The following is a 15,956-nucleotide window of genomic DNA, read 5'->3' as shown; positions in this document are numbered from 1 at the left end:
AAACAAAACACAGGACACCGGCCAATACCTCAATGAACCCTAAGTCCAGTCAGTGGGACCTCACAGTCCTCATCAGTGGGGCAGGAGCGATCACCTCCGTCCTTTAGAAGATTTTATTATGTCCTGTATATCTAGAATGGCTCCACCTATGAGCAATCTAAGCTAAGAGGAAGCCAATGAAATAATGGACGGCTAAGACCATCATGGAAGAGAGAGGGTTAAATGTTTGCGTGGGGGCAGTGGTCCACAATGCTAGAGCTGTGGAGGCTCTACTGCCCTAGATAGGGGAAATAAATAGATTTTAACATCTGGAAGAACTGGTTATGTCCACAAAGAGTAAATACGGGCACAAAGAGTAAATCCGTCCATAAAGAGTAAAACCGGTCGTAGACTGGACAATTTGCCCTCAGTCTCACTAACTTTGTGATATTTCTTACTTTTGGGATCATGGTTGGTAAGAGGCCAGTAGCAGCATCATCCCATGACAGAAGTCTGTGACACTCCAACCTCTTCTATTACAGATAAACCTGGAAGCTGTCCCACTCCAGATAAGAATTGCATGACTCCACTTCCTGCTGGAAAGTGCAAGAAGGACAACGACTGTCCTAAAGACCAGAAGTGCTGCATCCGCGGCTGTATACCAACATGCACAGTGCCCGTCCCAGGTGAGGTAAACAGGAACTAACTCAACAAGTCATAGATGGAGCACTTTACCGGACAGACTGGTCTTGGCACCTGGTGCAGGAGTCTGACAGTCCTGTGGTTAAATGCCGAGCTCCCCCATGATCTACTCAATCCCTCACCATATCCTTATCTGCCCAAAAACAAACATCTCTGACATATATTTGGCCTCTGTGGTGGAAAGCTTACCTTTCTTGGTAATAATGTCATCAGGTCCATGAGATGTGACCTCCACCGATCACTAGACGGAACTGCCGCCTTCTTCACGTTTTAGGTCTGACTAATAATAAATAAGTAATGGCAGCTCTACAATCAGTGTAATTAAATCATATGACTGTAAGGGCTGATACACACGGCAAGCAACGAGCACAAACCCTGTATTATATTCTGTATCTCTTTATTTTATGTAAAAGTACAAAACATATCATGCTCCACAATAATCAAAACAACTCCTTACACCATACACATTACTATACACAGAAACAAGCCAGACCTGGACACACACAACCCACGCATCAGTTATTCTTTCACCAACATACCATATTATAACAAGAAATAAAACATATACCGACCTTATCAACCAGGGGCCAATCACTGATACACAAGAAAGAAATAATAATAATAACAACAACAACATCAACAACATTACTAATCATAAACTAATAATAATAATATAATAACTGAAACCATCTCTAATATAAACTATTATATATATATATATATATATATATATATATATATATATATATATATATATATATATATATATATACACATACATACATACACACTACCGTTCAAAAGTTTAGGGTTACTTAGAAATTTCCTTATTTTTGAAAGAAAAGCACAGTTTTTTTCAATGAAGATAACATTAAAATAATCAGAAATCCACTCTATACATTGTTAATGTGCTAAATGACTATTCTAGCTGCAAACGTCTGGTTTTTAATGCAATATCTACATAGGTGTATAGAGGCCCATTTCCAGCAACCATCACTCCAGTGTTCTAATGGTACATTGTGTTTGCTAACTGTGTTAGAAGGCTAATGGATGATTAGAAAACACTTGAAAACCCTTGTGCAATTATGTTAGCACCGCTGTAAACAGTTTCGCTGCTTAGAGGAGCTATAAAACTGACCTTCCTTTGAGCTAGTTGAGAATCTGGAGCATTACATTTGTGGGTTCGATTAAACTCTCAAAATGGCTAGAAAAAGAGAGCTTTCATGTGAAACTCGACAGTCTATTCTTGTTCTTAGAAATGAAGGCTATTCCATCCGAGAAATTGCCAAGAAACGGAAGATTTCCTACAACGGTGTGTACTACTCCCTTCAGAGGATAGCACAAACAGGCTCTAACCAGAGTAGAAAGAGAAGTGGGAGGCCCCGCTGCACAACTGAGCAACAAGACAAGTACATTAGAGTCTCTAGTTTGAGAAATAGATGCCTTACAGGTCCTCAACTGGCAGGTTTATTAAATAGTACCCGCAAAACGCCAGCGTCAACGTCTACAGTGAAGAGGTGACTCCGGGATGCTGGCCTTCAGGGCAGAGTGGCAAAGAAAAAGCCATATCTGAGACTGGCTAATAAAAGGAAAAGATTAATATGGGCGAAAGCACACAGACATTGGACAGAGGAAGATTGGAAAAAAAGTGTTATGGACAGACGAATCGAAGTTTGAGGTGTTTGGATCACACAGAAGAACATTTGTGAGACGCAGAACAACTGAAAAGATGCTGGAAGAGTGCCTGACGCCATCTGTCAAGCATGGTGGAGGTCATGTGATGGTCTGGGGTAAAGGGGGAGATTTGTACAAGGTAAAAGGGATTTTGAATAAGGAAGGCTATCACTCCATTTTGCAACGCCATGCCATACCATGTGGACAGCTCTTGATTGGAGCCAATTTCATTCTACAACAGGACAATGACCCAAAGCACACCTCCAAATGATGCAAGAACTATTTAGGGAAGAAGCAGTCAGCTGGTATTCTATCTGTAATGGAGTGGCCAGCGCAGTCACCAGATCTCAACCCCATAGAGCTGTTGTGGGAGCAGCTTGACCGTATGGTATGCAAGAAGTGCCCATCAAGCCAATCCAACTTGTGGGAGGGGCTTCTGGAAGCATGGGGTGAAATTTCTCCCGATTACCTCAGCAAATTAACAGCTCGAATGCCAAAGGTCTGCAATGCTGTAATTGCTGCAAATGGAGCGACAAAAACAAAGTCTGAAGGAGAAAATTATTATTTGAAATAAAAATAATTATTTCTAACCTTGTCAATGTCTTGACTATATTTTCTAGTCATTTTGCAACTCATTTGATAAATATAAGTGTGAGTTGTCATGGAAAACCAAAATTGTCTGGGTGACCCCAAACTTTTGAACGGTAGTGTATATATATATATATATATATATATATATATATATATATATATATATATATATATATATATATATATATACATATATTTTCTATATATTATATTATTTTTCTTTCCATTTTGTTTTTTATTTTTCATTTTATTTATTTATTTTTTATTTATTCTTTTCCACACAACTACTACCTAACTCTCCCTAACCATCCTTATCTACCCCTCACCACCCTAGCCAGCATCTCGCCTCATGTCCTCCCATGTCCGCATAGTCCAGATGCTGGCCCCTCCACCACACCCGACACCCCAGCCCAACCTCTAACCCCATGTCTTCCTCATGTCCGCATAGTCTAGGGTTGGGCTAGGCACACACCCCACCCCCCCAATCCCCCTCCCAACCTATTTTTTCCCCCATCTAACCCTAATCTAACAGTTTTTATTATATACAAAACTATAATCACCACAAATATATACAATTTACCACAGCAATCCTATCCAATCCATACCCGAAAGCACCAAGTTCGGCCACTTGTAAACCTTTCTTCCTGTCAAGTCAAAACAAAAACTCTAGTGTTTCATGCCAGCCCACCACCAGAGAGAGAGAAGGGGGGAGTCCCCCCAGCACCCCCCAGGAGGCCGAGGTCCACGCCCACCGACGCACCATCCCTATCGCTTGCCCTATCGCCTTGCCCTACTGCTAGCTCTCCATCGTGCCTTGCAGGAAAAACTAACCCTATGCTGACCCTCCCTTTCCCTATCCTGACCTTATTGCTTACTTTAAGACCCCTACCACCAGTGGAGCACCGGCGACGACCCCCTTCCCCCTCATGGAAACCGACATATTAGGGCACTCTAAAGGAGAAGCCCCTCCACAGGTGAGAGGCTCTAGATGCACCCAATCTGCCGACCTCCAAAGATTTAACCTTCACCAGGTCACCCAGGATGTTACTAACGACCTCTTCCTTGAGAAGGATTTTCTTCTGCGTTGACACTAAGCACCGTGTGTTACATATGAAGTGCCTAACTACTATGCTAACTAACAACATAGTGCACCGGTCCCTTCCACCAAGGTCTCTGAACACCCCATAAGCCCATCCAGCATAAGAGAGGCTGGTTATGCCAGGCCAACCTATGGAGGCCCCTACCCTTTTGTGTACCTCTTTATTAAAGGGGCAATGAAGCAGAAAATGCTCCATGCTTTCCAGCATTCCACCGCACTCCTCACGGGGGCAACCCCTATCATCAGAGTTCCTGCACTTTAGATTGCCCCTCACATACAGTCTCCCATGGAAGCAACGCCAAGCCAGATCCCAAAACTTCTGGGGAATCCTTTTCGAATTAAAAAGTCTTAATCCCAACCCGAGGTCACTACTTGGGCAGTCTTTGAGCGCCAGGGGCTTCTGGAAGTGGATCATCAGGACCCTCCTGTCAAGAAATTTTCTCGACATGGTCCTGATCTCCCACACTCCCAGACCCCACCGACGAACAATCTTCAGAACCAAGGTGGCATAAGCCGGGAGATGTCCATGGGGTGTACGCAGGTCTTTCACTTGCCCTCCTGTCTCCCATTCCTGGAAGAAGGGCCGAAACCACCTCCTGCAGGAGGATTTCCACCAAGGAGGCCTCTCTTGCCAGAGGTTTGCCAGGTTGATCTTAATAAAGGTGTTCACTAGGAACACCACCAGGTTAACCATACCTAACCCGCCTAGTGTCCTTGGTAGGTAAGTAACCTCCCTCTTGATTAGGTTAAGCCTGCTCCCCCATAACAGCTGGAATAACAGGCTGTAGACCCGAGTCCAGAAAGGTTCTGGCAGAACGCACACACTGCCCAGGTAAAGCAACATGGGCACCAGGTAGGCCTTGGCAAAGTGAACCCTTTCCCTCAGGCTTAAGGACCAGCCCTTCCATTGGTCAACCTTCTGGGCAACTAGAGTCAGCCTACCCTCCCAGTTTTTCTTGGGGTAATCACCTGGGCCAAATTCCACTCCTAAGATTTTAGCAGACCCTTGAGGCTCTGGAAGGGTGTCCAGGAGGCCAAAACCAGGACCTCCTCCTCCCAGCCAGAGACTTTTGCACTTATCCCGGTTCATCTTGGACCAATATGTCAATGAGTAACGTTCCACTTCCGACATCACCAATTCTGCCTCCCCTTTCGAGGAGACAAAGATGGAGACATCGTCCGCGTACGCAACCAACCTCTGAGCGGCCTCCGGCCCTAGCAGGCTAGCCCTGACTCCCGCCAATGGTCCACGATCAAACCTTCTGAGAAAAGGATCGATAGCGAACACATATAGCAAAGGGCTCAAGGGACAACCCTGGCGGACACCAGACCCAACCTCAAAGGGGGTTCCAACCCAACCATTCACTAGCGCAAAAGTCTCTGCCCCAGCATATAGGGTCTGGAGCCAATTTACAAACCCTTCCGGTAGGCCGTAAATCAGAAGGACCGACCAGAGGTACTTATGATTCACCCGGTCCAAAGCTTGAGCTTGGTCCAAAGACAGAATGTACCCCTCCCACCGACCAGAATCTCCCTGCTCCACTGCCTCTCTGACACTGAGGACAGCACTAAATGTGCTGCGGCCTGGAACAGAGCAATGCTGGACCGGCGAAAGGAGTCGGGATGCAAACTTTACCAGTCCATTAAACAGTACTTTCGCACTAACCTTTCTGTCTGTATTGAGAAGCGCTATGGGACGCCAATTCTCAATACAGGTCGAGTCTTTACCCTTTGATAAAACGATCAAGGCCGACCTGTTCATTGATATTGGCAAAGTACCAGAGGAAAGGCACTCCTTAAACACCTCAGTCAAGAGGGGAACTAAGGTTCCATTGAAGGTTTTATAGAACTCAGATGTTAAGCCATCCGGCCCTGGCGATTTTTTGAGGGCAAGCTCATCAATCGCCAGTCCCACTTCCTCTCGTTGATCGAATCCATCAAAACACCAAGAGAGGGGGTCTACCCCTGGCTCAGGGATGGTTTCAGCCAGGAAAGCCAACATCTCAGTTTGGATCTTGCTTCCCCAAGAGGTGCGAGTTGAAGGATCTGACAACCTCCAAAATCCCTGATTTGGATCTCTTCAGAGATCCTGTACTATCAATCAGTCCTGTCACAACCTTACGACTCACTGACATCTTACAGTTCCTGTAGGGATCGGGCGAGCGGTACTTCCCGAAATCCCTCTCAAGAACTAAAGATGCGTGCCTATCATACTGACACCTCCTGAGCAAAGCTTTCACCCCGGAGATCTTCTCCCCACTACCCCCAGTTGAGACCAGATGTTCGAGTTTCCTCCTCAGTTCCTGATATAGGCGGTACCTACTCATAGACCGGAGTCTCGAGAGCCTGCGGAAAAATCCTGCCACCCGGCCTTTAAACAACTCCCACCACTCAGACTTAGTACCACAGAGATCCAACAAAGGTACCTGGCTCTGAAGAAAATCCGCAAAGTCCTGTCTTATCTCCACTTCTTCCAAGAGAGTAGAATGCAGCCTCCATATACCTCTTCCCATCTGGAGGAACTCTGCAATTTTGAAAGAAAAAATAATCATACAGTGATCGGAGAACTCCACCTCAACAACGGACACTGGTGAAGAGATGGCCTCCTCCTTAAAATAAAACCTGTTTATCCTAGACCTACAACTACCCCTACGATAGGTGAAACCTGAGTGGCCTGGGGTATGCCTGATGTAGATATCCACAAGGCGAGCATCGCTACCTATACTTTTTAATGCTACACTATCATAGGTCAATTTTTTATCTCCGGAACTTCCTCTATCTCGGGGCCTCAAGACAGTATTGAAGTCCCCTCCAAAGATAACATGTCGACTTGAAAAAAGGAAAGGCTAAATCCTCATGAAGAGACTTTTATGGTCCCATTTGCTCTGTGGTCCGTATATATTGATTAATCTTAATTCCTGTCCCCGCATGAGGATATCTAAGATCAAGCACCTCCCCATTTCTAACTCAATCATCCATCGGCATGTTACCGGTGCGGCGAAAAGGACCGCCACTCAGCTATTGGGCTCAGCCACAAGAGACCAGTAGGTGGGCCCGCGTCGCCACTCCCTCCTAGATTTAACGACGTCTGCCAAAAGTGACAGCCTGGTCTCCTGCAAAAAAAAAATGTCGGCTTCAACTCGGCCAAGAAAATCAAAGGCTGCAAATCTCGCCCTATCTGACTTAATGCTGGCAACATTAATTGATGCCAGCGTCAACAGAGTGGGTGCCGCCATCATGGATGTTTGAGTTAGACAGCTCTCTTCTTCCCATCCCCCTTTTATCTGATGAGGACCCCCCTTCTTTGCTTCGGGACCAGATGTATTTGGCCCTTGGGTTTTGCCCGGTGTCCCTTTTGCTGTAGGCTGAGTACTCTCCTCCTCCCCACACTTTCATAGTGGGAGGACTGAAAGTCCCCAGCCCTCTGTTCCCTTTGGATCCTCCTCATCTCCTCGTTCAATTCGGCCTCCCTAGGGGCATCAGCTTCAGTGGGGGCATCCAGATCTGAATCAGAGGTTGTCCCAGTTTCCTGGAGCGCCCTCCGCTCCCTCTCCTTCCTTCGCCACTCCGCCCTACTCTGGCGAGAAGGGGGACCCTTCTTTGCATTCGTCCCTTGCCCCTGTGCCCCATCATCTCTGCCCGCACCATTACCCATGGAGGCCTCCCTCCTTTCATCCTCCGCAGGTTTGGAACAAGCATTGACAACAGAGCGAGGACACCGACTGAACAGGTGACCTAAATCACCAGACAGGTTGCAGCGAATCCGGTCACACGATGCGGCTAGATGACCAATCCCCCCACAATGAGCACAGTTCTGCACCTTGCAGCCTGCACTCAAATATGAGGGGTCGCCACACCGGTGATCCGATCTCTTCCCAGGAGAGCATACAATGATATGTGAGACACCGTCTGTCCCAGATGCCTTAGTTTAACCATGAACGTCCAGTCCGCTGACCAGATGCTAAACTCATCTAAGTTCTTCCATGGCATCTCTACTACCTCTCCGTACCTTCCCAACCAGGTCATGATATCAATACAAGAGAGTGACTCGTTACGGGTAAGAACGGTCACTCTCTTGGGACCACTTTGGCGAGAAATTGCTTGTGCAACAAAGTCTCGCCAGCCGGGCTAGTTATTCACCAGCTCGTAGTTCCCCCAGAAGACCTCAAGGCCCCCTAGGTGAACAAAGCTGATGTCAAACTCGACCGAGCCATGAGGATGTATCAAGGCAAAGATGTCACTCGCCTTGAAGCCCATCCACAGAAGCAGCTCCACCACCCTCTTTCTGGGAGGGCACGCATCAGTGCCACGCCACCGGAGACGGACCACATTCCTCCTGGCTACAGCCTGACCGGCTGTTGGGAGCGACCACTGATCTCCTCGTTGCTCTCGGAAGGCATTTAGACCATATCTGTCTATCCAGAAAGACAGGTACTTCTGCACTCCCCCTATGGTTAGGGTTTGCTTTCCTTCTCATAAAGCATCCAAGAGACGTTGTTGCAAGTTACCGTCCCCGGACCTTGAGGATGAAGATGGGTGGGCCCGCTGTCCCTCCGCTGCGACACCAGCATAAAATTTGCCGGATGTCACAGCAAGAGGTGTGCCATGCCCATTGCCACTGCTTGACACCCCGTCCCCACCACCCACCCCCTCACCACCTACAGACACAGCACTCAACACCCCATTACCAGCAGACACTCCAGCAACTTTATTTACAGACACCTGCATACCCACAGCACTTTCCACAACCACAGCCGCAACTTTTTTATTTAACCCACCAGGTTCCCCTGTAGTCATCCTTCCGGCCAGGCCTGGTTCTATATTATGCATTTTTTCTCTACATTTTGTTTGATTAGACATTGCTTCAGTCTCCGCATCATCGGGCACCTTTGCAGGGACGCCACCAGATGTTATAAGCGGTGTCCCCGCAGTGCCCTCCACCTCATTAACCTCCATCTGTTCTGTGTAAGGAACATTTTTGGGAGAGGGGCCACCGTCGCCCCCGACGCCAGCAGCTCCCTTCTTGCCTACACCGCTTTTCAGCGATGCGGAGGAAGGAGCCACTGACGTCACTGGAGCCGCCTCCGGCGCCGGACCACTCCCCCCTCCTACAGAGGAGTGGCCAACAGAGCTGGGGCCTCCTTTGTGACCGCCTTTGTCCGGAACGTCTGCCGGCTTTACTGCGACACCGACAGACTTCCGGCTTTCAGACACCAAATCCGGTTTCTGGTTTACCCGTTCTCCCGACCCCTGACTCGCATCAGAGACCAGTTTCCCAGGCTACCCATACACCGGACATGGGGACACACCCCCTGGCATCACCAGGACACCATTACCGCCCCCTTTGCAGGGGTTAGCGTCCGGCGCCATTTTGACCACCACGTGCTTTACTGCCGCACCGGTAACACTCAACCCGCACTACCGCTCCAGCCCCACTGCAGAGGCTGGAGCTGGGGGTCTTGCGGGACCTGTTCCCTGATCCTGATTTTCATTGGTTTAGAGCACAGGAAGGATCTTGCTGTGTACATCGGTTTAAATGAACCTTGAGCAGATTTTTTTTTCCTCTTCCTTTTTTTTCTTCTTAAATTTTTTTTTCTTTTTCTTTTCCTCCTCTGCGGGTAACTCCGCACCGAAACAAAATCCCTGGAAGGATACCGGTGGCTCCACATTACGGATCTGTGCGAGTAATCCCGGAGGCCACTCACTGTCAGTTTCAAAATTCTTCTGATTTTTCCCAGCTGTGTCTCCACCCTCCTCCTCCTCACTGCTTCTCAGTGCCTTTAGAATCTGTGTCTTCTCTGGATTTACATTTTCACTCTTCATTTTCTCCACCACATTTACCTTTGCTGTGTCTTCCTCCATGATTTCCCTCCGCCTGCCACAATCTCCTCACGTCTCTCTTCCACTTCTTTTATTTCCTTTAACAAAGACTTCACATTTAAACGGTATCGGGACCTCTTACCTCCAGTGTCCTTTGCAGCCCTTCCTCTGGCGACCACCAAGTCCGCTCGGAGCCGTTGCAGCAACTTTCTGAGGTCCCGATACTCATCCAACCACATGGCCAGATGGGAGCTGAAGTTCTCCACCATCTCTCCGGTCCCCAGCTGTCCCCATTCCTCCACACGACCGTCATCCAAATGTCCGGACAGTGCTGGTCCTTCTCCAGACGACAAAACCTCTATCACCATGCCGGACCGCGTCTCCATACCCTTATCCAGGGTTCCAGCCACAGGGGGAGCCAGGATAGCCTTGCCCCGAGATGATCTCCTCACCCCCGCGACCGTTTGCATATTCCCAGCCAGCTGGGATGACCCTCTAGCCCCCGCTGGCATGCTCCGGGAGGTAGAGGTCTGAGGCTCCATCCTAGGATGGAACCCCCCTCAGGGTACTTTCCAAGCCCAGGCAGATGGTATGAGGCCTGGGCAGATTGGATAAGGAAAGTCCCTGGATCCAAGGCCTGCACGGAAGTCTCAGCAGCTCTCTCCACATGTCCTACTCCACCCACTCCAGAGCTGCACTGACTATTCTGCTGGTGGAGTCACTGCCTACATACATACATTACCTCTCCTGTACTGATCCTGAGTTACATCCTGTATTATACTCCAGAGCTGCACTCACTATTCTGCTGGTGGAGTCACTGTGTACATACATTACATTACTTATCCTGTACTGATCCTGAGTTATATCCTGTATTATACTCCAGATCTGCACTCACTATTCTGCTGGTGGAGTCACTGTGTACAGCTTCTGTGTCGACGCCCGTGGTTAATCAGTCTGCATCTGCTCCTAGGTCTTATAGAGTGATTCGAGCTGCTACCACTCAGGCTGGTAAGCTGAGGAGTGGGAGAACCTATCACAGGATGTCCAGACTGTTCTAGCTCCCGCCCTCGGTCTATGTATACCTTCATTTGCTTCTTGTCTTTGCCTGTGATTCTCTCTTGTTTCCTGGCTTTGCTGTTCCTGCTAATACTACTGACCTCTGCTTCATATTGACCCTGGCTTTACTGACTACGCTCCTGCTCTGCGTTTGGTACCTCGTACACTACTGGTTTGTCTCGGCTCGTTCACTACTCTTGTTGCTCACAGTGTTGCCGTTGGCAACTTCACCATTTCCCTTAGCTTCTGTGTACCCTTGCCTGTTTGTCTGTCATGCACATATTGAGCGTAGGGACCGTCGCCCAGTTGTACGCCTTCGCCTAGGACGGGCCGTGCAAGTAGGCAGGGACTGAGTGGCGGAGAGATTAGGGCTCACCTGTCTGTCTCCCTACGCCGACATTACATAATCACAGGCCCATATACCTTTTCTACCCTGGTTCCTACACTACTATGGACCCCCTTGAGACCGTGGCTCAGCAAAAGCAGGGTCTCTCCCTACAGGTCCAAGCCCTGGCTCAGAGGTGCGACCAGCATGATGCTAACCAGGTAGTTCCCTCCACTTCACCTCTTGAACCCCACCTCAAGTTGCCTGACCGATTCTCAGGGGATCGGAAGACTTTTTTCTCCTTTCGGGAGAGTTGTAGGCTCTATTTCTGTCTAAGGCCCCACTCCTCAGGTTCTGAGAGCCAGCGAGTGGGTATAATTATGTCAAGGCTCCAGGACGGCCCTCATGAATGGGCCTTCTCCTTGGCTTTTGACGCCCCTGAACTTTCCTCTGCTGATCTTTTTTTTTTCTGCACTCGGGCTCATATATGACGAGACTGACAAGACTGCCTTTGCCGAGAGTCAGCTGGTGACCTTACGTCAGGGTAACAGACCCGTTGAGGTGTACTGTTCTGACTTTAGGAAGTGGTGTGTAGCTTCTCAGTGGAATGACCCTGCCTTGAGGTGCCAGTTTAGATTGGGTCTGTCTAACGCCCTGAAAGACCTATTAGTTAGCTATCCCTCCTCTGACTCTACAGATCAGGTTATGGCTTTAGCGGTACGTCTTGACCGACGTCTCAGGGAACGACGACTTGAACATTTTTGTGCCTTCTCCTCTGGCTCTCTTATGATGGCTCCCGAGGTTCGGTTGCTTCGTTCTTCCACGGAAAAATCGGATGAACCAATGCAACTCGGGTCCTCTGTATCTTCCCAACAACATGGAGAGTTCCGCAGGAAGAATGGTCTCTGCTTCTATTGTGGGGATGACAAGCATCAAGTGAACAACTGTCCTAGGCATAAGAATAGGCAGCCGGAAAACTTCCACGCCTAAGTGACCATCGGGGAGGTCGCTTGGGCGCACAGGTATTTGCCGTAAATATGAAACCTAATAAGATCTTGCTTCCCTTTCAGGTCTCTTTTCAGGGTAGGTCTGCCACCGGCAGTGCCTTCGTGGATTCAGTGTCTTCTGCTAATATTATGTCTGTGGAATTTGCTATGTCTCTAGCTATGCCATTGATTGATTTGCCTAAACCTGTCCCGGTAGTGGGTATCGACTCCACTCCACTTGCTAATGGTTATTTTACGCAGCATACCCCTGTTTTTGAACTCATTGTTGGCTCCATTCATTTGGAGCAGTGCTCTGTACTGGTGATGCAGGGATTATCGTCCGATTTGGTTTTAGGCCTTCCCTGGTTTCAGATGCATAATCCCACGATTAACTGGAATACTGGGGATCTTACTAAATCGGGTAATGAATGCATGACGTCCTATTTTTCTGTTAATTTTATTTCTCTCCCTGAGGAGGTGAACACTCTACCTGCGTTTTTTCAGAATTTCGCTGATGTTTTGTCTAAAAAGGCCTCCGAAGTGTTACCTCGTCATAGAGAATATGATTGCGCAATCGATTAGGTACCAGGAGCTAAGCTCCCTAAGGGTAGGATATTTAATCTCTCTTGTCCCGAACGTGAGGCCATGAGAGAATATATCCAAGAAAGCCTAGCCAAGGGTTACATTCGCCACTCTACTTCTCCGGTAGGTGCTGGCTTCTTCTTCGTAGGGAAGAAGCATGGTGGTCTTAGGCCGTGCAGTGATTACCGAAACTTGAATAAGGTCACTGTAAGGAACCAGTATCCCCTTCCTTTGATTCCTGATCTCTCCAATCAGGTTCAGGGGGTCCAATGGTTCTCTAAGTTTGATCTTTGGGGGGCTTATAACCTTATCCGAGTCAGAGAAGGGGATGAGTGGAAGACTGCGTTTAACATGCCCGAAGGTCATTTCAAATACCTCGTCATGCCCTTTGGGTTGTGTAATGCTCCCGCGGTCTTCCAAAATTTAATAAATGAGATTTTAAGAGACTACCTGGGGGTATTTCTTTTAGTGTACCTTGATAACATACTTGTGTTTTCCAAGGACTGGTCCTCCCACATTGAGCATGTAAGGAAGGTGCTCCAGGCCCTTCGGGAAAACAAACTCTTTGCTAAATCCGAAAAATGTGTGTTTGGGGTGCAGGAGATACCATTTTTGGGTCAAATCCTCACTCCTCATGAATTCCGCATGGACCCGACCAAGGTTCAGGCTGTGGCTGAATGACTCCAACCTGCCTCCCTGAAGGTGTTACAGTGCTTCCTGGGGTTTGCTAATTATTACAGGAGATTTATTGCTAACTTCTCGGTCATCGCTAAGCCTCTTACGGATCTTACTCGCAAAAGTGCTGATCTCCTGCACTGGCCTCCGGAGGCGGTCCAGGCTTTTGAGATCCTTAAGAAGTGCTTTATCTCTGCCCCAGTGCTGATTCAGCCTAACCAAATGGAGTCATTCACCATGGAGGTTGACGCCTCCGAGGTGGGAGTGGGTGCTGTCTTGTCCCAGGGTACCAAGTCCCTCACCCATCTCTGTCCCTGTGCCTACTTCTCCAGGAAGTTCTCGCCCACTGAGTGTAACTATGACGTGTGCAACCGTGAACTCTTAGCCATTAAATGGGCATTTGAAGAGTGGCACAACTTTTTGGAGGGGGCTAGGCACCAGGTAACGGTCCTTACCAACCACAAGAATCTGATTTTCCTAGAATCTGCCTGGGGGCTAAACCCGAGACAAGCTCGATGGGTGTTATTTTTTACTAGATTCAACTTTGTGGTCACCTATAGGGCTGGGTCTAAAAATATTAAAGCTGATGCACTGTCGCGTAGCTTCATGGGCAGCTCTCCTTCGGAGGAGGATCCTGCTTGTGTTTTGCCCCCAGGTATAATAATATCCTCTGTTGATTCTGACTTAGTCTCCAAAATTGCGGCTGATCAAGGTTCAGCTCCTGGGAACCTTCCTGAGAACAAGCTGTTTGTTCCCCTGCAATTCCGGCTAAGGGTACTTAGGGAAAATCGTGACTCTGCACTATCTGGCCATCCAGGCATCCTGGGTACCAAGCACCTCATTGCTAGAAACTATTGGTGGCCTGGGTTGCCTAAAGACTTTAAGGCCTACGTCGCCGCTTGTGAAATGTGTGCAAAGTCCAAGACTCCCAGGTCCCGACCAGCGGGCTTACTATGTTGTTTGCCCATTCCCCAGAGAACTTGTACCCATATATCCATGGATTTTATCACCGATCGCGTAGTAGACCGCTTCAGTAAGATGTGCCACTTTGTGCCCCTCAAGAAACTACCCAATGACAAGACGTTAGCTACCTTGTTTGTCAAACACATCCTGCGTCTCCATGGGGTTCCTGTCAATATTGTTTCTGACAGAGGGGTACAATTTGTTTCATTGTTTTGGAGAGCCTTCTGTAAAATTTGGAGATTGATCTGTCCGTCTCCTCGGCCTTCCATCCTGAAACTAATGGCCAAACTGAGAGGACTAATCAGTTTCTAGAACAATATTTAAGGTGTTTTACCTCTGACTGTCAATAATATTGGGTCTCCTTCATTCCCCTCGCCGAATTTTCCCTTAATAACCGGGTCAGTAACTTGTCAGGGGTCTCCCAATTTTTCTGTAATTTTGGGTTTAATCCACGGTTCTCGTCCGTTTCTCCTGATAGTTCCAACAATCCCGAGGTAGATGTTGTTCATCGGGAACTGTGCACAGTCTGGGCCCAGGTTCAGAAGAACCTAGAGGCGTACCAGAGCATACAAAAAACTCAGGCAGATAGAAGACGTTCTGCTAACCCCTTGTTTGTGGTCGGTAATCTGGTGTGGCTCTCTTCAAAAAATTTGCGCCTTAAGGTTCCGTCCCAAAAATTTGCTCCCCGGTATATAGGGCCATACAAGGTCATTGATGTCCTTAACCCTGTCTCCTTCCGGCTGGAGTTACCCCCGTATTTTCAAATACACAATGTGTTTCATGCCTCCCTCCTTAAACGCTGCTCCCCGTCCCTGGTTACCTCGAGGAAACCTCCAGTCCCTGTTCTCACCCCTGAAGGGGTAGAATTCGAGGTGGCCAGGATTGTGGACAGCAGGATGGTCCAAGGCTCCCTCCAGTACCTGGTACATTGGAGAGGATACAGGCCTGAGGAGAGGACATGGGTACCCGCTTGGGATGTTCATGCTGGGGTATTGCTCAAGAGGTTCCATCTTCGATTCCCCAATAAGCCAGGTCCACCTAGGAAGGGTCCAGTGGCCCCTCATAAAAGGGCGGGTACTGTAAAGGATCTGCCAGACACAGCTTCTGTGTCGACGCCCGTGGTTAATCAGTCTGCATCTGCTCCTAGGTCTGATAGAGTAACTCGATCTGCTACCACTCAGGCTGGTAAGCTGAGGAGTGGGGGAGCCTATCACAGCCTGGCATGACGTTTCTAACTCCCGCCCTCGGTCTATGTATACCTTCATTTGCTTCTTGTCTTTGCCTGTGATTCTCTCTTGTTTCCTGGCTCTGCTGTTCCTGCTAATACTACTGACCTCTGCTTCATATTGACCCTGGCTTTACTGACTACGCTCCTGCTCTGCGTTTGGTACCTAGCACACTCCTGGTTTGACTCGGCTCATTCACTACTCTTGTTGCTCACGGTGTTGCCGTGGGCAACTGACCCATTTCCCTTAGCTTCTGTGTACCCTTGTCTTTTTGTCTG

At 48.3% G+C, this 15,956-nt stretch overlaps 1 protein-coding gene across 1 annotated transcript in view; it reads left to right on the top strand.

Annotated features, from left to right (window-relative positions):
* The window catches only part of LOC142758995 (vomeronasal type-2 receptor 26-like), an 85,812-nt gene that overhangs the window by 67,432 nt on the left and 2,424 nt on the right, over positions 1-15,956 (top strand). The window contains exon 11 of the mRNA XM_075860767.1: positions 522-665. Coding sequence (XP_075716882.1) covers positions 522-665 — 144 coding nt within the window. The remainder of the gene's footprint in view (positions 1-521; positions 666-15,956) is intronic.

The sequence above is a fragment of the Rhinoderma darwinii genome, chromosome 4 (genome assembly GCF_050947455.1).
Source record: "Rhinoderma darwinii isolate aRhiDar2 chromosome 4, aRhiDar2.hap1, whole genome shotgun sequence".
In the NCBI taxonomy this organism is placed as follows: Eukaryota; Metazoa; Chordata; class Amphibia; order Anura; family Rhinodermatidae; genus Rhinoderma; species Rhinoderma darwinii.
Note: the sequence above shows the minus strand (reverse complement) of the source record. Positions and strands in the feature narration are given on the sequence as shown.